Source organism: Vanellus vanellus, assembly GCF_965231255.1.
Source record: "Vanellus vanellus genome assembly, chromosome: 5".
NCBI classification, from domain to species: Eukaryota; Metazoa; Chordata; class Aves; order Charadriiformes; family Charadriidae; genus Vanellus; species Vanellus vanellus.
In genome coordinates, this window is record NC_138910.1 from 50,951,916 (window position 1) to 50,976,797 (window position 24,882).

At 42.0% G+C, this 24,882-nt stretch overlaps 1 protein-coding gene across 1 annotated transcript in view; it reads left to right on the top strand.

Annotated features, from left to right (window-relative positions):
• The window catches only part of RASAL2 (RAS protein activator like 2), a gene marked incomplete at its 5' end in the record, with an annotated part of 192,201 nt that overhangs the window by 146,616 nt on the left and 20,703 nt on the right, over positions 1-24,882 (top strand). The window contains 5 exons of the mRNA XM_082483300.1: positions 7,136-7,245; positions 17,496-17,649; positions 19,169-19,267; positions 20,083-20,637; positions 23,010-23,154. Of these exons, the coding sequence (XP_082339426.1) occupies positions 7,136-7,245; positions 17,496-17,649; positions 19,169-19,267; positions 20,083-20,637; positions 23,010-23,154 (1,063 nt within the window). The remainder of the gene's footprint in view (positions 1-7,135; positions 7,246-17,495; positions 17,650-19,168; positions 19,268-20,082; positions 20,638-23,009; positions 23,155-24,882) is intronic.

A 24,882-nucleotide genomic window follows, 5' to 3' on the forward strand; every position in this document is an offset into this window, starting at 1 on the left:
TGTTGTTTGATTAAACACTCTGATAGACTCAGGTGACCTGTTTCTTATAATATTTATTGTTTATCGACGTTGTTTTGTTGTTCTCTAAACAGACTTCTGACCTTCGTTCATTAATTCCGGCTTTTAAGGGTGCTCTTTCCTTATGCCGGTGCCTGATGAGAGTAGCTCCCATGAAGGCAGCCAGGCTCTGCTCCCAGTCACGTCCATGCTAAACACCTTGCTGAACTGGGATCTGAAAAGCTGATGTAGCTCTCCCCAGCTATCGGGTAGCTCTTGTTTCTTCATGAATTTTTTAGTATGATTCCCAGTGACTTGGAAATTTGATTCCTTTAGTACTTTTGACTGCATATCACGCAGAGTACATTATCAGTGTATTCTTCTTGTATCCTCCCTATTTCCTTGGTTTTCTTATTGCTGTTCTTAAACTTGTTCATTCTATTCTACATCCCTCCTGTGGCAGTAGGCAATTTCTCATTGGAAAGTTGAAACTGTTATCTGGCCAGATCTGCAGTGCTGTCCCATCAGGGGAAAAATATCTTCCTGATCCTTGCTGTTGATCAGCTTGTGTCCTGAAGCGTGATAATTACTCACTCTTGTTATTTTTAAACCTGACTAATGCAGCTACATATGTTATTCTTCCTTATATAAACACATAATCCTTTTTTAATCTTGCTGAAAAAATTTGTCTGTATAATATCTTGTGGTAGAGAATTCTACGGGCTGATTTATAGATAGCATTAGAAAAGGTCTCCTGACAATCAGTTAAATGTGCTGCCTCTCATGTTAAATTGCGCCTTGGTTTTCTTATGTAACAGGGTGCATGAGGAGCTTAGTTAATTTCCATTCTATTTGTTTTATACATCTATAATCCCTTCTTGCTTTTGTTTCCAAAATAAATAGCGAGTCTTTAAAACATATCATTTGTAAATCCCCCCTCTTGTCTGCCTTTAATCAGTTTATACTTCTGGAGTTTTGTTTTGTTCTAGTTTTCTTGTTGAGATGAGAAGATCAGAAGAGAGTGGTGCATTAGTGTGAAAGCTATGGCAGATTTACATAATACCACTTTACTTTTATTGTGCTTTATCCTTTGTTCTAAACATTCAACCATGTTTTTTATTGTTGTCTGCCTGTGCGCAAACCACCTCTTCAGTGACATAGTGCCAGGCTTCTTCAATGAGTTGATGGTGGAATTTGACTGTTGTAAGTCACTGTCTTGTTCTTTGTATTACCACTAAGGTGTATGTGTAGTTGTTTTCATCTCCTTTTCTACTCTGTGACTGTCTGAGAGCCTTTTCAAAGGTAGTCACTGCTAATATTTTAAAAATGAGTGTTACTGGGCTCATAAGCAAAGTTCACCTCCTTGCTAGTTATATTGGGGTTTTGTTGTTCTACAGGGGATGGTAAACTTCACCATGTTTGCTCCTAATCCCTGGAATATCCTGCTAGTTGTATCTTTCCATTTTATGACCTGGCTATCTTCCCCTGCTGCTTTGCTTCCTACAGCTTTACAGTGTTGCTGGCACAGGAGAGCATTTTCACTTGGCTACAATTTATTATTTTTTTTCTTGATAGCTGCTTGTGAGCAAGTTACGAAATAAAATGCTTCGTGTACTAACAACGTGGAGTAGTTGGGAGCCGGTTCTCCTATCGTCCCTAGTCACTTGAGTGTTATCTTTGTACCCATCCAGTGCTTCCCCTCAGAGAGAACAAGTCTCATCGGTCTGTAAATGAAGTTTCCCACCTGCTGTTATTAATAATGCATTAGTGCTCCTCGAGAATTATAAATGTTCAAGATGCATTGCAAGCCTCCAAAAGGCAATGTGTTTGTCCCCAGAAATACCTACTGTAGGTACAGCGCTGCAAAATACAGCGCTGTATATAAGACGAACCTTTATTGTCACCCACTCTACCCTAGTTTTTCTGCTTTGAAACTTCCACTAATACCATTGCATTTTATCGATGGATAATTTGTGTTATATATAGTTTTATTAGTTCATGGCTGAATTAACCTTTCACTTTCCAAACAACAAAGTCATTATTTATTATGCATGGGCTGTTCTCTCCAAAGTGAAGAATCAGTGCATCTATAGGGAGCAATAATCAGAGTTGAGGAGTTCATACTTGGGCTGTCTTTGAATTTGTTGGGCTGCTTTACCGAGAATAAGGACAGACAGTTGTCATCTTTGGCATGGAGTGAGCATTTCCTAAAGCCAAAGCTGCCCTGAACAACAACCATCCCCGAGTTTAAAATACTATACCTTCCCTGTGCAGCTATGGAGGGAAGTTACAAAAACCTGCTGAATTTATCACTTCTCCTGTGGCAATTTCTTCTTGGCAGAGTGAGAAAAATGAGTTGCTTAACTTCCAAATGAGAGGAATAGAATTCTCAGTGGGGTTGAATTATTTTTAGATGTTGTATAGTTGGGATTTCTTACCCCAGTGTTTGATGCTTTTGGCTGAGATGATGAACCTCCTCTGAACCTATTCCACGTGCCTGATTGAGTGCCTGCTGGTGTGCTCTTGCTCTCTCTCTCCCCCTGTCTCTCTTTTCTCTCCCTGTTCCCCTAAACATGTGGTTCCCCTAAACCTGTGGTTCAGGGACATGGTTTAGAAGTGGGCCCAGTAGAGTTAGATAACAGTTGGACTTGATGATCTTAAAGGTCTTCACCAGCCATAACAATTCTATGATTCTAAGGAAAAATTGTTCTGAGCTTCGTCCCATTAGGTGTGGACCATCAAATCTGTCTCTTGAGTGATTAAGGCACAATTCTTCTACAGTTATTCTCTCACTGGACTCCTCTTAAAATGCTGCATTTACATAGTACTGATCTTTTCAGATTGCATCCTAGATTTAGCCTACCAAATATTTCATACTTTTTATTAAGACCATAGTCTCATAATTTCTGGCAGTTGAGGTAATAAGTTTACATCTTTTTGTGAGGCTGTTTGTTTAAGCAGTAAAATTCCTGCTGTTTTTAAAAATATTCCATGATGATTCTTAAAGCTCAGACACATCATGACATTTAGGTATAAGAACCAAACAGCAGTGTATTTTGTGTTGTAATAAGTATTTTAGAAAAATACCTAGAAAATAAGAAAAAAAGTCAGGGTGGTGATGTCTTTTTAGTGGTACAAGCTACAGTTATTAGCACTGGCAGGGATTTCTCCTCTGTAGAAGGAAAAGGAAATAAAACTTTTAGTTAGACAATATAGTTGCAGATAGAAGTTTATTTTTCATCACTACATCTTTTATATACCTGCATTCAGTATTTAAAAGTATTTCCTTTGGCAAATGGAAGTCGAAAAGCTCTGCTCAGTTCTGGCACATGTAAATTTTTCATGCTGCTTGCAGGTTGTCCATCTGTAAGCATTGGGCCCTGCATGAACTGCCAACAAGGTGCAGAGAACAAATATTGCAAACATTTTCAAGTCTTTTGAGGATGACCAATAGATACGCTCTTTGTTTGAATGATTTTTATCCTTAGGTATGTTCTTATCCTAATATTTTGGGGTTTTTTTCAGTATGGTCAACTCTGGATAGCCTTGTTTTAACTACAGATAGCACATTTATTTCATTGGGGAATACACTATGTTCAGTTAAAACAAGGACATGTTTTACTAATGTTAAAGCAATGCCAATTTTAAATTGTGCATGCACACAAAAGTGAATATTCACGGTCCCTCTCTAAGTGGGATTTGGAATGATTCAATATAAATACTTTTGGAACCCCTGTTGAATTGGGTCAGCTTTGTCTTATTTGCCCTTAAGGGGAGAAAAACACGTTATTTCGTGTTTGCAATTTGAGTAGCCTGAGAGGTACTGGAATGAAGCCAGGGTCCACCAGATCTGAATCCCTGTAGTTGGGTTTGTTACCTTTTATGCTGAGAGGTCAGAATATATGAAAGTGCCTTTGAAAGTGCTATACATCCTCTACTTGAATTCCAGCAATGGCCCCAAGAGAAGCCCAAGAGCATCTATTGATTACAGAGGTTTTTCAAAGGCACTTTTTCAATACCAGGACCAAGAAAAGTGCAGGAACATGGAGAGAGTTTGCATGGCACACACAGCTAAAACGCTTCTTCCCTTTTGACAGTACCTTTTCCCCCAACATGCTATGTAGATTTGTGGGGTTTTGGTGGGTTGTTTTTTTTTTTTTTTTTTGCAATATCTTGATATTAGGCCTTTTCTTTTCCACTTTATTTCCTATTTCAGGAGAATATAGCAGCTTTCACCCCTGAGGAGCCTGCTGGCTGGCAAGCCACAGAAATTGAAGGGCAGCCTTAAATGTAGCGCTACCTTCAGATGCAGAAAACAGATTCCCTTTTCCGTTGTCCCCTGCAGCACCATCCCACAGGGCATCCCAGTTTCTCTCTGCTGCCCGTGGACAGGCACGTGTCAGGCTCTGGTGCGTGTGAGCAGGTTGTTTCCTATGCAAGTATTTGGGAGAGGACAATCTGCATATGCTGGAAAGATCCTACAGCCAGCGTCACATATGGGTAGGCTTTCAGTAATATATCACCATCTAAATCTCAGTGGAAGAGAGGAGACCGGCCATCTTGCTGTATTTGCTGAAGATGTCATGGGTGTGGGCCTGAGGAACTGTGGATTTGGTGGGATTTTTTTTACACTTGACAACTAAGCAGTACTCGCTTCGTTGTTCATCAAAAGAAGCAGAGTGAGAATGAGTGTGAGGAGGGAGAGAATCCACCTACCAGTGTGTACCATGAGGGTAACTGTACTGCTGTTTCAAAGAGGGGCGAGTTGTGTGGAAGAAGGGAAAAAGTGAGCGTAAAGGGACCAAGAATAACATAATGAGGAAAGGTAGAGAGGAGTTGAAGGGTGTGCTTGTTTAAATGGAAGAGGATACGTTTTGTTTCAAAGGGAGCACTGAAAGTATGGGAAGATAAAGGCAAATATGAGACTGGAAAATTGTTTTAGAGAAGCTTGCAGTGTACGTCTTGAGCCTGACCCAATGTGGGCTTTGCTGTCTTTTCCAACAGTTAACCTGGCATCCACCGGTGAGAAGAGAGCAATAGCCCTTTTCTTTGAATACTGTAGGATCAGAGAGCAGCCCAGGTTGGAAGGGACCTCGAAAGACCGCCTGGTCCAACCTTTTGTGGGAAAGGGGGCCTACATGAAATTACATAGCACCCTGTTCGATTGTAGATAAACGTCACTTTCTTCCTGAAGAGGTGAAAAAGATATGAGATTACAGATAAAGTCGCCTTTTGTTGTGAAGGCCTAAGGCCTCTTAGGAGTCTCAGAGGTGAACAAGTCACATACTTCAGCCTGGCTGAGTCACCTGGAGCCGGTAAACCACTCTTGCTTTGTCGGTGTTCTGCATAGGAAGAACAGGAGACCTTGTTTGTCTCCAATTTGCTGATTTCTGTACTACAGGAGGCAGCTGTGGGCAACATCTGTCACCTGTCCCAAACACAGCTTGTGGAGGCTTGCCTTGCGAATGTGTTCAAAATTAGCTGTACTCGACTTCTATCCTAGCAAAACATGGATGATGGGAGAGAGGGGCTGGCCCCAGCTGGCTGTCACTGTCACTAGACTTTTACTAAAGTAAGGCTGTAGATCTGCTGGTTCAATCCGCACCAAAAGAACGTTCACTTTGAGCAAATTCTACCAACCTATAACCAGTCTATGATATTCTTAATAAACGTGGTTTCACTCTTGTGTGTTTGGGTAAATCTCCTGAGAGCAGTGCACAAGGTATGGTGGCTCTGTGCAGCTGTTCTGTGAAGGAGCAGAACAGATTCGGCCAGTAAAATGTTGCTTAATCCTATTGGATTAAGGACCTCCGCATTTGCTTTGATCATGCCAAAGAATGTATTTATACGTATGTCTGCAAGCCCTGGAAATATTTTGACACGATATGGTTTATTTAAAATGCTTATTATGCTCAAAGTAATTTAGAGGGCTACAGGAGAAAGTCAAACGTGCAGGTGTTGAAATATTTCTGCGATTTCCCCACAGGTACACATGCACACACCCCTTTGTATATCAGTGGTCAGATGTACTCGTGTTTCACTACTGGTAATACAGCAGTGTCTCTTCATGATATCTGCAAGGAGAGAACTATGAGGAGAGGCTGAGGGCTTGTTTATCTGGGAAAGAAAAGGCTAAGGTGCGATATAAGGCAGCCTACTGCAATGGAGAGGGGAATAACAAAGATGATGGAGCCAAACTTTTCCCCGCAGTGGCAGATCCTATAATGAGGTAGCAGCTGCAGATTGCTACTTGGGAGGTTTTTGTTGAACACCGGGAAGATTTGTCTCGCTGGAAGGGTAATGTAGCACTGGACTGAGTTGTGTGGAGAGGTGGTAAAACCTCCATCACCAGAGGTTTTTGAGCCTTAGCTAGACAAAGTCAGAGGCTGTCCTAGTGTTGGCAGTACACCCACATCGAGCAGGAGGCAGGCTAGATGATCCCCAGAGGCTCCCTCTAAGCCTAACTAACGTGTCTTTGGCCTCTGATTGTTTGGTGGCCAGTTGTAGTTCAGAAGACAGATTACTTGAAGATTTAGTATTTTTAGATCACAGGTAGATTTTTTGAGTTGAGGTTTTCTCCAAAACAATACCAGAACTGGTATCCGAAGTCACTAGTATGTGAAATCTTTTGAAATTTTCAATTCTGGCTAGTGAGACTATTGAAATTACAAATTATTGTAAGACTTGCCTGCTATATCTAAATTAAAAAGGACAACCTGGGTGCGACTGTGGGTGCAATACAAGCTCATGATAAAAGACATCTTGTACAATTATCTGACCAAGAATTAAAACCATGTCCTGTAAAGGGGAGCTAGGAACAAATACTGATATCTAAGACTACTCCTTATTAAATGATAATTGTGGTGGTTTGGGTCTCTTGTATAATAGTTGGAATTCATTGAAGTGCACCTGTAATGTGAGTTTTGCTAATTATTTCAATTTGATGCTATCGCATACTGGAACTGTCATTGACAATCTAGCCCTGCCTTTCTTCCAGCTCAGAGGAATCCCAATACAGCACGTTCTGTAATCGTTGTCAGCGGGAATCACTGCTGAGTTTGGACTCAGTGACAGTGCATTGATTGATTTATTACTGGCATCAGTTTCCCTGTTTCACTTCTGCAACTTCTCATTTTAGGGCTTCTTCAGTAAACGTCTGAAAGGGTCCATCAAGAGGACAAAGAGTCAGTCAAAACTGGACAGGAACACAAGTTTCCGTCTCCCATCTCTCCGCAATGCTGATGACAGGTAAGGTTCAATGCATCTCCCAATCATCCAGAGGCACTTTGCAAAATCTACATGCAGCATGCATATGTACTCAGAGAATGAAAGCAAGGAGAGGGCTGACTCTAGTATATTAGAAGTTATTTAGTATACAACGTACCACTGACACAGGACTGAAAACTTTTACTCTTCTTAACAGCCGATGGAAAAGCTCAGATTAAGCATATGGACTCAAATACCTTTTTCTGCATCTATTTCAAGTAAGACGCAGACTTTAAATTTCATGATACAAAACCATTGGATTGATCAGCTTTAGAGAAACTTGCCCTGATGCAAGCAATACTTATCCACAGACCAGTGCGGTGGCCAATATGAGGGATTATGCTGGCGCAAGCAGATCAGTTCAGCTAGCGCTGGCAAAACACAGAGACGTATGGTGCAGTTCAGGTACATTAAGAATCCTTGCTAATGTCAGTCGATTGTATAGTTACTGCAGTGTTACTACAATGAACAGACAGTCTGTTTTTCAGAAAACTCGGTAACTTCTGACCATCATAGTGCTCCATTTGGTATATTCTTGCTTGTTTAGTTTCTGGCTGTCAATTCAGGCTGGGAACGGATTGTATATGAGGCAAGCAAAGCTCATATGCAGAGTCTTTCCTATCTATTTGTAAAGTCTCTTGATTGTTTTCATTAAACATTACTGTGTGTTACATTCCACAGCAGCCCAGCAGGAGACTAGACTGAGTGAAAAATAGGTTGCCCTGTACTTAAGGCCACGGCAGGCTTCTGTGATTTTACATTGTTTAGTGCATTTTCCATTCTCCTTTAGCTGAGTTGAATTCATTAGTTGTATCTGTCATGCTGTGCTGCTTCAATCAATGGTGCTCTTCTCCATCTGAAAAGCAGCTTCATAAAATCATGGAGATTGCAAGGCTTCAGATGTTAGCAGTCTTGTTAACTTCAGGGGTTAAAGAGATGACTGTTGCTTACCAAATATTACTAAGGATGTGGATGATGTTGCTCCTAGTAATGTCCACCCAGTTTGTTTTGAGTCAAATTTTGTTATAAATCCCTATTTTCAGGGAGTTGCAACATGGCTATAAGAAGCAACTTAGTGAGCATAAGCATGTTAAATAATGCCACCATGTGACAAAGTACCTGTCATTTTTACCGTTGTTTGTAACCAACTTTGCTTGAAGTTTTGAAGTGCAAAAATCTCTTTGCCTTAAACAATGTATTTGTCTTTCCTTAACGTGGTACTCATGGTGAACATGGACTGCTGTTACTTCCTTTTGCAGTGTAAGGGAAATGCTGTCATTCTGGGAAAGCCAATAAATTTAGCTTTGGTTTAAGACATGATATTACACCCAGCAAAGCCACCTTCTCTTTAAAACTGGATCCCCATCTACTCCCTGCCAGTGTGGGCATTGTCAGCTAGACCTGAAAGAAACGTGGATTTTCTCTGATTGCTTGCAAAGCAATCCAATGCATGCAGTGAAGGCATTAAACACAGCTGGTCTGTTTTGTCAGTCCCCTCAAGTCGTCTTGGCATGAATTTAAAAGGACGATCCAGGAGCAAATGAACTGAGAAGTTCCAATGGCAGAGTGCACATAGAGGTTTGGGGGACAGAGCCCCGGCAAGCCAATGACGTGCCGAATGTTAGACAGGGACAAGCCAGTGGTCGCTCTTTACTTTCAATCTGGTCAACCTCCTCGTTTGACTAGCCTTATAGCAATGCATCTTGCATCTGTAGGGCAGGAGATGGGACAGTGTTTTGGGGGGTTTGTGACTTGATACGGTCGCTTGCTACTACTGTAATGAAACGTATTTGATAACCAGTCCATGTGATCTTCCTCCTTTCAGAGGTATGTGTGCTGAAGTGAACAGAGGGCACAGTTTGGAGGCGAGGGAGATCACCTGAGAGTAGCCAAGCTATGTGGAAAGCAAGCTGACCTGAAGTTTATTTGGAGATAAATCTTTGCCCAAATGAGTATTGCTGTTCAAAAGCATGAGCCTCACCTCAAGCTGGTTGAAGTCTCGTGCTGCAGGTGAGGGTCACAAATCGCTGATATGCTTTCTTTCCAAAAATAACTTAACAGCACTACTCAACTTTGTTGTTACCTTTTGTTGTAAAGATTGAAGGTTTAATGGAGTTCTCTTCGCATTTGTGTTCTAATCGGACAGTGCACCAATTGAATATACCAACTTTGAAAGTTTATGGTTAGGGATACTAGTTTTCTAATGGTATTTTATAAATAAAACCATAAAGGAAATTCAGTTGTAAAGTGAAACTTGCCAATGATTTCGCTCTTCCCTCCCATATGTTTTGCTCTGTATCTAAGGGTGCCTAAAAAATGCAATTGGTGGGTAGAATAGCAGGAAAAACAACTTGGAAACCATGTGGGAATGAAGCACTGAAGATGAGGAACAGATTAGTAGACTGGGAGGAGATGGACTGGAGGAAAGAGGAGGCTAAAAAGATTAAAAGATTGATTTGTGTTTAGAATTGTGCTGTTGTTTGGGATTTTTCCAATGGGACAAATCAGGGACAACTGTTTCTGCGTGAAAGAAGATAACATATAGCAGCTGACTCTTAATTCGTTGCCGTTCTCTCACCTTCTGCTCTCCCTGCTTTCTGTATGAGTCTCGATCTGTTGCAGTAAAAACTTTCCTGTCCTACCCTGGTGAGTCAGTCCTTTCCCATTTTAAGCAGGTGATGCTAGGTGATGTCATGGTGTTATACAGGTTTTCAGAGCCAGGTTGACTGATAGCATCTACCTTTTCTTGCTCTGACAAATACAAGAGCCCTGCCTTCAAAGAAAGTATCATATAGCTTTATAAATTAAAACCCTGCAAGGATTAGAAGGAAATAGTGGCCGCTGTCATGTTGCTTTTCTTATGCTTTTGAGGTGTTTGGGTCCTGTTAAGAAACAGGAGATTTTTATAGATAAATAACTATAAAATTAAAATTAAAGGAGATTTGTTATCCTGTTAAGAAACAGGAGATTTTTATAGATAAATAACTATAAAATTAAAATTAAAGGAGATTTGTTATCCTGTTAAGAAACAGGAGATTTTTATAGATAAATAACTATAAAATTAAAATTAAAGGAGATTTGTTATCCTGTTAAGAAACAGGAGATTTTTATAGATAAATAACTATAAAATTAAAATTAAAGGAGATTTGTTATCCTGTTAAGAAACAGGAGATTTTTATAGATAAATAACTATAAAATTAAAATTAAAGGAGATTTGTTATCCTGGTACACATCAGGATTTGGGATACTGTAGCACTGCATGCCATTCCAGATGGTGACAGAGGATTGGGATACTGTAACACTGCATGCCATTCCAGATGGTGGCAGAGGATGGATGCTCAGGGTTGATTTAAAATAGAAAGGATTGAGGAATGCTGTAGGATGGAGATAAGCAATTGGCCAACCCACTGTGACTGGATTAGTGGATGGGGACAGGAGAGAGCTGCGGTGCCCCTCCAGAAACAAGTCCACCGTGGGTCAGCATCAGGGTGTCCCGTATGAATCCACACCCTCTCAATCTGTATAACTTCGGTTACTCCAGGTTCAGGTTGTTTGCTGGGTGGTCTGTTTTACTTGAAAACTCATGATTTGTCTTCGCAAGGCACTAACATGAGAACTCTTAGACTCTGCTTGGTTGTGACCCATGCCAGATGTGAATAAAGCTCTTCAGAGGTGTGGCCAGCACAGCATCTCGCCAGGTTATCAACAGCTCTCGCCATGAGGCTCTCTGGCACTGTGTTACCATATCATCTTTCACAGCTTTTCTAGCCTGGTTCCCACTGCATTCTTTGAGCTCTTCAACCCACACATTTGTCTCTAACATTTTCTCAGTGTCAGTAATAAATAAAACATGTAAAAAAGCATGAGAAAAGATTTAAGGAAAATTACATTTGAAAGGACAGACCAAATGTTTTGGGTTTGTGGCCAGGAATTTGAGAGTATTTCCAAGTGGACTGACAGTTCTTGCCTTGATTTTGTTTATGGTGAGGGAGCGAAGATGGTTGAGACTGGCTGCATATGGTCTCAGCGACTGCAATAAAGCTCTGCGGACAGCTGGGAGGGTTTTGCCCTGTTGGGATTTACTGCCACGTGGGAATCCTCCTGCTTTACTAAAAGTCATTTTATGGCATTATCAGATAGTCGTAGACGAGCGCAGGATCGGTTGTGTGCTTACTCAGAATGGGCTCCGGCGGGTTGCGGGGAAGCGAGTAGCCATGGCTCTGGGGTTCATGGTGAAACGGTATCGCTGCTCAAACGACAGCTTTTTCTACTTTCGGTAAGTTCTTGCTCCTCCCTCCTGGTTTCTTTGCAGTATGAAAATAGCACAGATCATATAAATAATAGAAGGAAATCTTGCTGTATTTTTTGTGTTCATTCATTCTAATTTAATGCCAATTTTCAAAAAAAGAAAGGTGGGTAATTTTTACCCTGATTTAGACGTAAGGATAAAAATCCTTGTTACACAATGTGTTATTAAGGCTTGACTCACTCAGAGCTTGTATTCATTCAGCGTATCTGTTTCTATCTGCATACTGGAGTATGGGGAAAGGGGAGGAGTGGTTTGTTTCTGGAGAGGCATCTCACTCCTGTTTTGGTGAACATATTTCTTTCAGCCAGTTTTTTCAATCCCCATGCAGTTGTTTGTTTTTCAGTGAAAACTGAAGGAGATATCAATGTTAAGCCAGTTCTCGCAAACCTTCACCTTGGTGCTAGACTGCTCTGTCCCACCTGCAAGCTCACTCAGCCCCTTTATAAAAACATCCTTCTTAACAGCCGATGCTTTTCTGCAAAACCCGGGCTCCTCCACTTTGCATTCCCCTAGAAATCGCTCAGCAGTGAAATGAAACTGAATCGGTTAAGCATCTCTGGTCCAGCAAAACAAAAGAATTTGAAACGTTAATAGCAGAGGCCACGTTGACAGTAGAGCGAGGAGAATGCCACCACTGTGAAATTCAGCAGCCTGTTTGGCTGCACGGTTTGAGGTGTCTGTTAGACAAGCTGTGATCTGTAGGGAGAGCAGGCGGGCAGGGGTGGGCTTTGCAAATCCAGCATTCAAACAATGAGGCTTTGGGTAGGGCCTTGCAAGAAAAGACCAGAATCTCAATGGAAGGCTAAAGCAACAGGCTCAGAAAAAAGCCAGTGTTTAATTGCAGTTGAGTAGAACTGGCGTCTAAATAAGTTACCCTAAGTTTCTGATTTAAAAATAAAAAAATATTAATAATGAAACTGGTTAGACTTGTAGAATTGTTGACCGAGTAATAGGATGTTCTGCTAATTGGCAGTTGGAAAACGAAGCGGGGTGTGGTGCCGACAAAATGAACACTTGCACGGGGAAACCTGATGCTGCCACACTGGTAGAGCACACCTGTACTGCAGGTGATGTTGCCGACGTTAGGGTCCAGTTCGGCAGGGCTGGGATTTTGAATAGCAGCGCTGAGCAGAAAGTTCCCTGCGTTACAGTCCAAGCTCTCTCCTGTGACTCTGCGAGTGGCTAAGTATTGAATTCAACTTTCTGATCTCGGGGAGTGTCTCTAAACACACGGGTATTGTGCTGGAATTATTTGAAGCATGCAGACGTCCAGTTTCACCTAAGACCAGCAGAGACATGGCTTTAGCCAGATGCTTGGGATGAACAGAAAACTCTTTTCAGAATTCTTTGCCTTCACAACCTCTTCGGTAAAGGAAACAGATTATGGGATTCTCTTCCTTGGGAGTTCATTTCTATACATTTATTTTTTATCTTTTAGATTATTGATGTCCACAGGCCTGTTTGCCAAGCAATATAGTGCTCTCCCTGGTAAGCTCAGTAATTGAAAGTCTTTTGTGCTTTGTAGGTTGGCTTTTAAATAGGTCAAAATCAGCAGGAGATCTTCATAACCAAAGCAATTAGGATTTTAACCCTTTATCCTACGTGCCGTATAGACAGTAGAATATAATAGAAGTTGACTAATAGGCTGCTGTGTGCCATGAGCAACCACTGAAAGCCAGAGGTTTCTAGTTCCTGGCTTAGAACTGAGATCTTGCTGTAGTGGAAAATTACTGAATTATGGTGTGCAAAGGAGAGAGGGTCAGCTTGGGGTTGGCCCAGCAAGATGGTGTTGTTGAAGAGATCTTTTTCAGTAGCGGTCGTGTGCTGCTGCCAGGTCAGTGGTTTGGGGCATTGGCTGGGCTCTGATTTAGGAGGAAGTTGTGCAGCTCTGAAGACCAGTACTTCAAAACGTGTGAAAAGAGGTGAGAAGTTTAAAATGTTCCCTGACATGTTCCTCCTCCACCTGCTTTTCCTATTGGAAAGAAATTATGGAGAATAACTATGTAAGAATTGTTTGGTGCTGTTGGTGTAGCTATTTGCTCTGAACTTGTGTGTTGTTCCTTTGCAATGTTTTTGTTTTGTGTAGTAGCAGATAGAAAAAGCAGCAGGAAAAAAGTTGATCATCGGAGGTTAATTATAATTTAAAACAGGATTTGTGTTGTTAATGGAGCTGTTTAACAGAAACAGATTTGTACAAACAACCCTTCCCCCACCTTCTGCATGTGCGATCTTCCTGTTTACAGTAATCTGCTTCTCTGGGATTACCTCTCTTTTAACAGAGACTCTAAGCAATACTCATTTTACCCGTAGCTTCCTACCTAATACAGGAAAGGCTCTGTTAATCCAGCCCCTTTGCTGGACATTGGGAAGTAAGCTAGTGGCATCGGTTTATTAACTGTGCCTCTGTGCAAAAGGGGAAGCCAGCGAGCAATTTTCCTTCATTGTTACTTACAGTTTCAGAATATCAGATGAGGCTTTAAAGCAGCAGAGAACCATTATTTCTGTATAACTATTGCCTATATTGATTGGGATGCTGCTGATTTAGGCACAAGTCAATGATTTGCTTTGCAGATCTATCAATAGATGAAATATATACCGTGGTGCTTACAAATGCATGTACTTATGTTTGTAAATTCATGTGGTTGCATCTAACCAACAACTTAACAACATTGCTGTGGTGTTTGTGAAAGATAAAGTGCCAATTGTAAGCCACTTAATCAGTTTATTGAGCTGTTTTAAATATGGTAACTTCAAGGGATTGCTCGAACAGATGGACGTTCCTCTGCCCCAGGACCCTGAGTCAACAAAACTAACTGTGCTGCAGCTGATCTGCAACAAAACAAAACAAAACGTTCAAAGCTAACTAGTCGGGTGCGCGACGAAGCAGAACAGATGCTACTAAAAGATTTAACTCGCGAGATGGGGTGTGGAGGCAAGGAGTACAATTGCTGTGCGTACCTGCCTTTGCCCTCACCCTGTCCCCAGAGGCTGTTCGGAGGCATTCTTGGAAGATGCCTCGCTCCCTCCCGCTATCTTTAACTGTCCGGCTCTCCTTAAACTCAGTGTAGGAAAGGAAGAGGAGGGACTTCTTTCTTTCTGGAAAGGTCACCTTTGCCACGTCTGCCGAGCGGCCTCCCCGCGCCTGCTGCCTCTCCTGGCTGCCGGCCCCCCCTAATCTCCTTACAGGAGGCCGCACCATGGCAACACGCACCCAGGAGCCTCTTCGTGTCACCCGCGGGGCCGGGTGGGAGCACAGCCAAGGAGGAGAGAGATTTCTTTACCGGTGCAGCTGTGACTTTTCTTCTTGCCCCAGCGTATCTGCCTGGCATGATGCTCGTCTGAAATTTGTAACCTAAGGCTTGAGGAAGAACCTCCTCCTGGATTTTTGTGCTTCTCTTCCTCTGCCGGCAGGATTTATTGTCTGAGATGTAGCCCAGGGAACGAAGTTTGAAAGGAAAGGCTGTGACATGTGGCACCGCTATGATTTGGGGATGCACTGCTAAGTGGCTGTACAATTGTTTCATGTAAGGTGTGCTTGATTTGTCTTACTCCAAGTGCAGCCTCCGCTTAACTGGGATTTGTAAAATCTCTTTTTCTTTCTCCTTTATTTGGTAATTATTTTTCTTTCCTTCCTCTTCACCCTCTTTGCGACCACTCTATGCTTTCCTTCTCTGACAAGGAGCCAAGGCTGGAGTTGGCTGCAGGCTCTTTGCCAGCTCCCCTGCATCATGCACCAAAGTACTTTGTTAGAACTGGAATTGCTGAGAGTTTGGGATAGGGACAGAAGCCAAGTGACCTCAGCATTGCTTTCTTGAGAGGAGAAATTAGAGAGGATTTTGCAGAGATGATATTAAAGTGGTGTATTGTGGTGTGTTTATTTTAGACTTGCCCTACCTTAACTGCAGCAAGTGTTCAATTATACATGGCTGAGGTTTTAGGTTTGCGTTGGTACAGCTGCTGTTGTAACCTGTTATAACAAAACATGCACAGGGCAGCCAACGCATTTGTAGCAGTGCTGCTGTTTTGCATTTGAAATCAGTGTCTTTGAATATGCCTCTGATTAAAGGTTTTTGCTGCCTCCACCTAGGTCATTCAATATATTAAACGGGAACAAAGTTCTCCCTTACTGTTTAATAAATCTTATCAAATATGAATCTACTAAAATACCTTCTGCATTTCATTTTGTGCAAAAGAGTAGTCAGATGAACTCTGCTTGTTGCTTTACATGTATCCTTCGTGATACCCAAGTTTTTACCCTTTAGAACCCTTTAGAAGTACTGAAGACAGCCTTAGAAGTACTGAAGATGCCTTTTCTAAACTTTTTTTTTTTCTTTCTTTCTGTTTCCATGTAGGATTGCTCAAGCGTAGGAGGAATTTTGATTTTGCTAAGGTTACAAAATAAGAGGAGGGTTTTGTATAAGAGGTATGAGGGAAGTATATAAAAACTACTTACTTTTCAAAATCAAGGAAGCTGTTAGAGGTGCTTTTCACTCCTCTGTTGATGCTTTGAATAAAAGATGAAATACTGTGAGGACAAACACAGGTGAGAAAGCTTCGTTTCAGAGCATGGCTTTTCTCTCTGTAATGTATAGAAAGCTGATGCCTTTCTACTTTTACATCTGGTTTTGGTGCTCAGTCACACTTGCTGGATGTGCAGCTGTATGTATGGACACACTTTCATGGATCGCTGAACAGGCATAGGGACCAGCATGAGTTTCAATATCTTAAAAAAATCTAGACCTGCCAGGTAAACAGCTCCTTTTCTGCTAAGCTGGGACTTGGTGCTCTTCGTCCTTGTTGGTCATCTCTGAAGGCTTTGACTAAGTTCCAGCTAGAGGAAGAATAAGATGCGTGTACAGATCATGTTTGTCTTTTGAAGTAGAAATGCTAGTTGTGCTTAAAGTATCATATAACTTTATTGCAGAAGCTTATAGTCCAGGTGTCAGCTTCGAGTTAAAAGGAGCACAGATGAAGCCACTGTCACCTATAAATTGAGCATGTTTTACAGTGCTGTTTGACAGCAGAACTCCCTGCTACGCACAAACGTTGCATTAAATCGAATCGGGAGAATAAAGAAAGTGTTAGGGCACATTTTATAATGTTGCTGTTGGTTGTAAAAAGCTACGGCACAGTGGAGGGAGGGATATGTCTTTGAGAAGTATTCAAGAACTGGTGGGGACAAAGAGAAGACTGCCTTGATAAAAAGGTACTGTGCCTTTGGGGGATGCCAGCTCTAGTAGAGCTCAGGGATTTACAGGACAGTCAACTGAAAAAGAGAAGCAATATGTGTTAGAGAAGGTTAAAAAAGAAGGGAGGTATCAAAAAAATCGGAAACTGTTAAAACTGGAAGAAACAGCTGAAGAAGAAAACGCAAAATTTAAATGTAGGTAACTGACTTGAGCATTGTGAAGTGGGGAATAATTTGCACTTTCGTGTAACAACTTTGTATGTGAAGAGAAATCAAATGTTTTGCAGGGGAATCATCTGCTCTAATGAGAGTAGCTATCATTCTGCTTTGCTTTAGAGATTTAGAGATTGGTGTGCTTTTTGCTGCTAACACATAACATTTATCTAGTAGTCTAGATAGGTTTGGATATATTACTGAAAATATTTACTACTATCTGTGGGGTTTCTTTACAGTTCAGCAGTTAAGTTCTGAACTTTTTGTTTTGCCATTCTTTCGCTGATGGCTTAGCACCTACAATTTCTAGGTCAGTGGGAATGGACTGCCTGGGCTTGTGTAGGTGGATTTTTCCTTAGGAGTCTGGGATTACTGCCCTAATGTTATTTTCATAAGGTTTGCAGTCTAATTGTAGAAATTGTTCTGAATAAACACCAAGTTGCAGCTTTCTCTGGGATCTCGCCAACTCTGTTGGTAATTGTGAGAAAAATAATGTTTCCTTTCCCCCTTGTTCTCCTACAGGTCACGTGGATTACCAAAGCTGAAAGAGTCCCGTTCCCATGAGTCTTTACTGAGCCCAGGCAGCGCCGTGGAGGCCCTGGATCTCGGGTCAGAAGAAAAAGTCTTTGTCAAACCACTACACAGCAGTATCCTTGGACAAGACTTCTGCTTTGAGGTAATGAACGCTCGCCAAACATGCAGCCGATTATATGCTGTCAGTCGGTCTGAAGCCTTGCAGTACGCTGTTCTGTGACTTTGTAATTAGAGAACAGATCAGCAGCCGCTGCTATCCTGAGATTTGGGTGGGGGCTGTCTAACCAGCATGAGATTTTGAAGTCCTCGAGGCTAAAGGCATCTATCACTAACTGGAGAGAAAGCTTTTACAACTACTATGTCTTCTAATCGAAAAATCTCTTTAATTTGATAAATATCTAAGCATTTGTAGTTTGCGTGCAAATGTATCATCCAAACATACTATTGTTCATAAGCTGTGTATTCATCCTCTCCAAATTGTCCTAAAATTAAACTTAGAAAATATACCATAACTGAGAAAGGTGATTTCCAGTCAGAGTACCCTTTCATTAGCTCAGCCCGTTAGCCGATTGCTAAAGGAGAAGCTTCCGTAACTGCAGACGTGCCCATTGCACCATGGAGCAGGATGCAAAGATCCTCTTGCTGTTTCAGCACGGGCTGCCGCACATCCTGCCGCTCGCAGGACCAACAGCATATTCGTGTCTGCTATTCAGATGTGTCTAAGGCCATCGTAATCTGTCGTGCAGGGGCGGGTGACAGTCTGTCTTCAGGAGGATTAGTCAGATGTGTCTAAACTTCTGGAACAAAGATCTGTTTACAACCTGGAAAACTGCTCTGGCAGAAAACCAGCATATCAGGCCCTTCTCCCTCGGGACGTATCCAGGAACTGTTTCTGTTCGCTTCAGTCTCATTCTTCTGGTTGGAAGCGCTTTCCAGCTTGCTTAGGTTTGGGGAGTTGAGTGAAAAAAAACTGGCAACACCTTAGCAGTGAGGCTGTTGCTTCAAAGTGCTTTTTAATTGTGTGCACAAATGAATGGAAAGAGCAAGTGAAGCTTGTCAGGCCACGTAAACGTGAAAGAAACCAAGGTGGTTCCCTCCTGTGTGAAAGCAGAGTTGTGTATGGCACTGAGTGTCAGGCCCAGATAAGAGCACAACTCCTTCAGTTTGCTTTAGACTGTTGCTGTATATATGGACGCGTGGAAACATTTTGTATTTCCTGAAGACACCATTTCCAGTGTGTTTTGCCTTATTTTAATACGTTGTTAGTTCTGTCTGTCTTTACACTGTTAGTAACCAAATCATCTGCCTCTGGGACTTAACAGGGAAAACTCCAAGCATTTAATAGCTATGGATCAATTAGCAAGTGTTTTTTAAAAATAAATTAACCGGTTGATTAAAGCCTTGCTTAAAAGTCTTTAAGAGGAGCCTCTGGTGCCCCTCATCTGTTTAGTTTTGTATTAATTTGAACCGACTTTTTTTTTTTCTCTCTCTACATTGTGGGCCTTTTAACCTTTCTGCCTTCTAGGTTCCCATATTGGTTTTCTACTTTTTTCGTATTTACTTTGTTGCTCAAGCATTGCTTATCTTCTTCCTTGCTTTTGACAGCCTCTTATGTGTCTCCCAGGCTTGCCTGAACTCAGCCTGTTCTTTATATGTTCCAGGTAACCTACTCCAGCGGCAGTAAATGCTTCAGTTGTTCCTCTGCAGCAGAGAGGGACAAGTGGATGGAAAACCTACGCAGAACAGTGCAGCCAAATAAGGTAATAGAAACTGCAGAAATAAGATTACCAGGGGAATGGAGGTGGTATGATTGGATTTTAGTCCAGTGTACCAGGGCTTCCCACAGATGCAGCCTCAATTAATTTAGTCTGGGGAGAAGTCCGCTCATCAGTGTATCAAAAGCTGCTGTGTACTATTCTAGCGAGTGCAGTAGGTCAAATCTTTAATGACTAAATACATGTTGGCGTGCTTCCTGATCTCTGCCCCAGTGCCTGCTTACGATGTTTCAGACTGGGTTTCTGATACCATGCACCTCAGAAGGATGGGACATGGCTTCATAGGTTTCATGTTTTACTGCAGGGGCAGATTTGAGCGGGGGAGGCAGAAGGGAATTTGAGCTGGAGCGAGAAGGGGAGTCAAGTTATTGATCAGCTGGAAATATCTGATAAGTCCCCTCCGTAGTTGGCATACCACCTTTGAGGGACAGGCTAACAGTGCTCTTGGAGTTATTCACAAGAGTAAACTATGCAGCGTGCCATGCCAGTCTAGTGGCTTTTGAGTGGCTATGCACTCCAGTGCAGAGTGTTTGTTTTCTAAACCATTTCAAATATGGCTTTTTGAGAAGAAAAATGTTCCAGTCCCCACCTTTGACATACAAAAGACAACCCTATGCCTGTACTTTAGAAAATGTCCAATTTTCTAGAGATTCTGTTCTGAAGGGCGGAGAATCTGATTCTAAATTCTGATTCTGTCCCTGCCTTGGACACCAAACGCAGCACTTTGCTGCTGCTTTAGAACACAAAATGTTCAATATTTAGGGATTCTGAATCAAAGCTGAGCTCTTTCTTCTGCACAGGACAACTGCCGTCGAGCTGAAAATGTGCTCCGTCTCTGGATTATTGAGGCAAAGGACCTGGCCCCCAAGAAGAAATACTTCTGTGAGCTGTGCCTTGATGACACTCTCTTTGCCCGCACCACCAGCAAAACAAAAGCAGATAACATTTTCTGGGGAGAGCACTTTGAGTTCTATGGTCTCCCACCTCTTCACAGCATCACAGTTCACATCTACAAGGATGTGGAGAAGAAGAAGAAAAAAGACAAGAACAATTACGTAGGCCTGGTCAACATTCCCATGGCCAGTGTAACCGGTCGCCAGTTTGTGGAAAAATGGTACCCAGTCAGCACGCCCACGCCCAACAAAGGGAAATCAGGGGGACCTTCCATTCGGATAAAGTCCCGTTATCAGACCATCACCATCTTACCCATGGAGCAATACAAAGAATTTGCAGAGTTTGTTACCAGCAACTACACTATGCTGTGCTCTGTGCTGGAACCTGTGATCAGTGTAAGGAATAAGGAAGAGATGGCTTGTGCTTTGGTGCACATTCTTCAGAGCACTGGGAGAGCTAAGGTAAGAAGAGGTGGCTCCTGTCAAAACGACTCCCTCTCACTGCTGATAGGTGGTATCTTTTCAGCTAGAAACTAGGAAGCTCATCACCATAAGCAACAGCAGAAGATGCCTGATGGGGTCAGGCTGAGAAAAGGGTCTCAAAAGTACTTGAAAAAACTTGGGCAATTGTAGCTACTAGGAAGGCATGTAGATAGACACAATACCAACAATGATTACGAGTTGATAGAAAGATTAAAGATGCTGTGCACAAAGTATAAGCAGGAGGACTATGTAACTTCACGTTATTCTGAAAAGTTAGGGCCTGCATTTGAGTGTTCAGGAAGCTTTTCTGCATTTCTAAGACCATGATACAGGATAAGAGATAAGTAAGTAAGAGATTAGTAAAACAGAGAATTACTTCTATAAATACGTCTCTGATGAGCAGCAGGGTGCCATTGTTGATTCAGTGCTAAGTCAGCTAATCAATGCTAACATTGATTTGGTCAGCATTTGAACAGCCATTTGGAGAATCTATACTCAGTTAATGGTGATCCCACCTGCCCCAAGGATGTTGTTAGGACTTCTGGGTGCACACTGATGGTCCTCTGTGAGGCAGCAATTGGTGTGAGCATCAGTTTTTTCAAATAGATTGTGGGAGAATATTCTGTAGGTCTTGGGAAATTCTGAGAATCATTAACAAGCATTGATTTATCTGGATGCTGCCAAGTGGTTGTGTTGAGTAGTACCAAGCTGTAGTCAGCTTCCTCCAGTAATGCCAGCTAGAGCAAGTTAAGCATAACCAAACACAAGTTAGAAGGTTAGAGATGTGGAAGGATGGCCGTAAGCAACATCCAAGGGACAGCCTAATTTAGCTCTTCGGAAAAGGTCCTTTTCTGTTTGCGTAATCATATGCCACTCTCTACTGTTCTCCCCTTGACATACATCTTGGAGAGGCTGGTGCTCTATGACAACGTGTGATAGGAACTCGTTCCTTACCAACTTGTTTGTTGGATAAAGAGAAGCTGGTAGCTGGGATAGCTCCTGTAGGGTTGTGTTGAAATCCTGCTGGAAAACAGCCTCTGGAATCCTGCAGTGCTAGCTGCAGCAGGTAGACAAATTAGTGTTATAAGTTTTCCTTCCTAGCGCCTGAACGTTTGAACCTCTATTTACTGGCAGCGTTGAGCAGCTTAGTCTGCCACAACCTAAAGCTGCAAAGAGGGTACATTTCCAGTTCAGACTATATTGGTGGTGACGCAGCTGGATGTTCCCGGTTTGCGCCAAGTGAAAATAATTCTCTCAGATTTTGCTGAAAAGAAACATCAATAATGGATTGAAAACCAAGAGTACTAAATGTATTTTTGATCTATATTTATCATAAATAATCTGTTCTGTGTATTTTACACTCATGCTAGCAGTGCATTATGACTTCTGTAGTTAATGGGGTTATGAAACCTTGCTACAGCACTCTGAACTGTTTGGAGGATGCTGCTGTTTGCAGCAGAACCAGCAACTCAGTTATCACTTAGCCCTAACTCAGGGTGGTGTTTTGGTTTTGGTTTTTTGGTTGGTTTTTTTTTTTTTTTTGAACAGTTGAAAAAAAAAAAAAAAAGAAAAAAGAGAGAGAAATATACTTCCTCTCCTGGAGAACTTTATTGGGGCTGAAATTGCAAAATGCCGAGTGTTTCTTGTGAAAAGCTGAGTGTCCTTGACTCACATAAAGTTATCACTTCAGGAAGTAAGTATTACTGTAGAATGAGAGCCTATATCAAGAGGTTATTCACTGTATCAAGACTTGCTGATTGTCCTTGCCTGGGCATTTGAATACAGTTCAAGTTAAGCCTCAGATATAGATCCACAGCAGGTATGTTAACTTTTTCCCCAAATCTTGAACCACTTTTGGTTTGTGAATTTAATTGATGTAAGCCATTCTTCTTATTTAAATTTCACCAAGCCGTAAGAACTTGTACCTAACTTCCATCTTGGATTTTTAAATCCAAGTTTGTATGTAATATTCAGTATTCAAAGACAAATATATCACAGTTTCTTTCAGCAGACAAAGCCACTGATGGATAAATTGGTGAGGGTTTCTGTTCAGGATCTAAACTGAAACACAGACTTGTCTGTAAAGGTTTTCTTTAAGAGACTTCTGCTTCTCCCTTTATAATTTGTAATCTATATAATTTTATAAGTATGATAAACCCAAGAGGAGCCCTACCTAGCTATTTCTTTGGCCCATACTACATGTAGCATCTTCACCCCATGTCCCAAGCTGGGCAACTATTTCAGTAATCCTCTGTCTCCTCTGTTTATCCTTCCTTCTCGGCTTCTGCGGTTAGCCTGGTATGACTGAGTCTGGTTAAAATAACCTCTTGCCATTTGACCTTTTTCTTCAGGACTTCTTGACGGATTTGGTGATGTCTGAGGTAGATCGTTGCGGGGAGCATGATGTCTTGATCTTCAGGGAGAACACACTTGCTACCAAAGCTATTGAGGAATACCTAAAGTTGGTAGGGCAAAAGTATCTTCACGATGCACTAGGTAAGAAAGTGCCTGTCTGTCAGCTGTTTGCGTTGCAAGGACTAACCCTGCAGCGTCTGCAATGTGGCTGAAGCCTCATGCATGTAGGAACGTGGGATGGGAAGGAGCTGCCTCAGTACTGAACCCAGGTGTCTCGCATCCAGACAGCAAAATATATGCTGTCTTACTCTTGATGCCCTTCCTCCTCACAGAGGAAGCTGCTCTTTGGTGCCTGCAGGAGTAGCACCCAAGGCAAGGCAAACTTGATTTGATATAGCTGAGTCCCTCCTAAAGTTTGTATCACAACAGTATGTTTCTCTGGGTAACCTTCTTTTGTGTCTCTAGTTGGGATGAAGAGGTATAATACTATAACTGATTTGTAAGCAACTGTGGTTGTTCCATCTGATATACAAACAGGCTTAAAAAGGAGATTTTGATACATATTTGAACAGTGGAAAGTGAGACTGATACCTTGTGTTGTGTCAGGATTGAATCTGGTATCAAGTGCAATCCAATTAGGTGGAGATTTCAGAAAGGGTTAATGAATGTGAAGCATATATTTCACTGATCTCCTTTTATGCTAAAGAAGCTCCTGCACTGACTTTAGGCTGAAGTGCCGCCACCTAGGAGGTTAGATATACTCAGGGGTATCTGGTTGACAGCCGAAGTTCTCATCCACAAGTGCGTATTGCTGGGGCGTTTCCAGTCAGTCTCTTTCACTTGCTGTTGTAGCTAACAGCAAATGTTAGCTATGGTGTTAACAAGTGTTAAGCATGAGATGCCCACCCTACTGCTTGGGTTGAATGCAGGTAGTACAAGAAAATTCATTTCCAAATGCTTCAGCTGCAGCTATTGGTAATGCTGGCACGTTCCGGAGCGACCCTTAGACTTGCTCAGCCCTTACCTTTGCCTCAGAGCAATTAATTCATAAACACTCCTGTTAACCTTTTGAAATGGTACCTTGCCCCAACAAAAATCCTTAGACAAACACGGCCGGAGGGAGTGAGCCTGCAGGGCTACTGAGGAGCAGTACTGGGCAGGAGATCAAGATGCAGACTGTCTAGGGAGCCTCCTGGCTATGTTGATTCAGAGCACTCTTTATTTGCCACCTCATTAAAACTGCCTAAGCAATCTGTGGTGTCTTACTCCATTCCACCTGTGGGGTCTTAATGTCCACGGTTGCATGCCAGGGTGGATTCTCATAATTGTATTATTGTCCCCTCTCCACCAAAAGATTCTGCTGTAGTCATAAGCCACTGCCTTGGGAACTACTGTCCACGCAACTAATATTGCAATAAAGAGGACCAAAAACATGTGCGTTCTCTTCCAAAGAAACTCACAGCCTCGCTACAGCGAGCTTTTACCAACTCCACGCAATCTTTGTTATCCACAATTACACAATGAGCCACCCATCCCCCTGTTTCTTTTTGGATGAAGAAAGCTTTGGAAAAATGATACAAGAGAAACATGATCAGACCAAAGCCCAGTCCCACACCACATCCTTTCACAAAAAAAAAAAAAAAAAAAAGCAGCAGCTTGCTTTCCCAACAGTCTCGCTTGTCCTCAGCAATCCCAGACACTGGCAACTCATCAAGGAGATAGTTGGCTAAAGTAGCACTCCAAGGGTCAGTACAGTCAGGTCTGTGATTATATGCATTTTGGCCATTTCTTAAGTGTAATGACCCTGTTCTGGTAGCCTTATTCTCATGGGTGGAACCGCTGCACACAAGTCACAGTCCTAGGCTCATG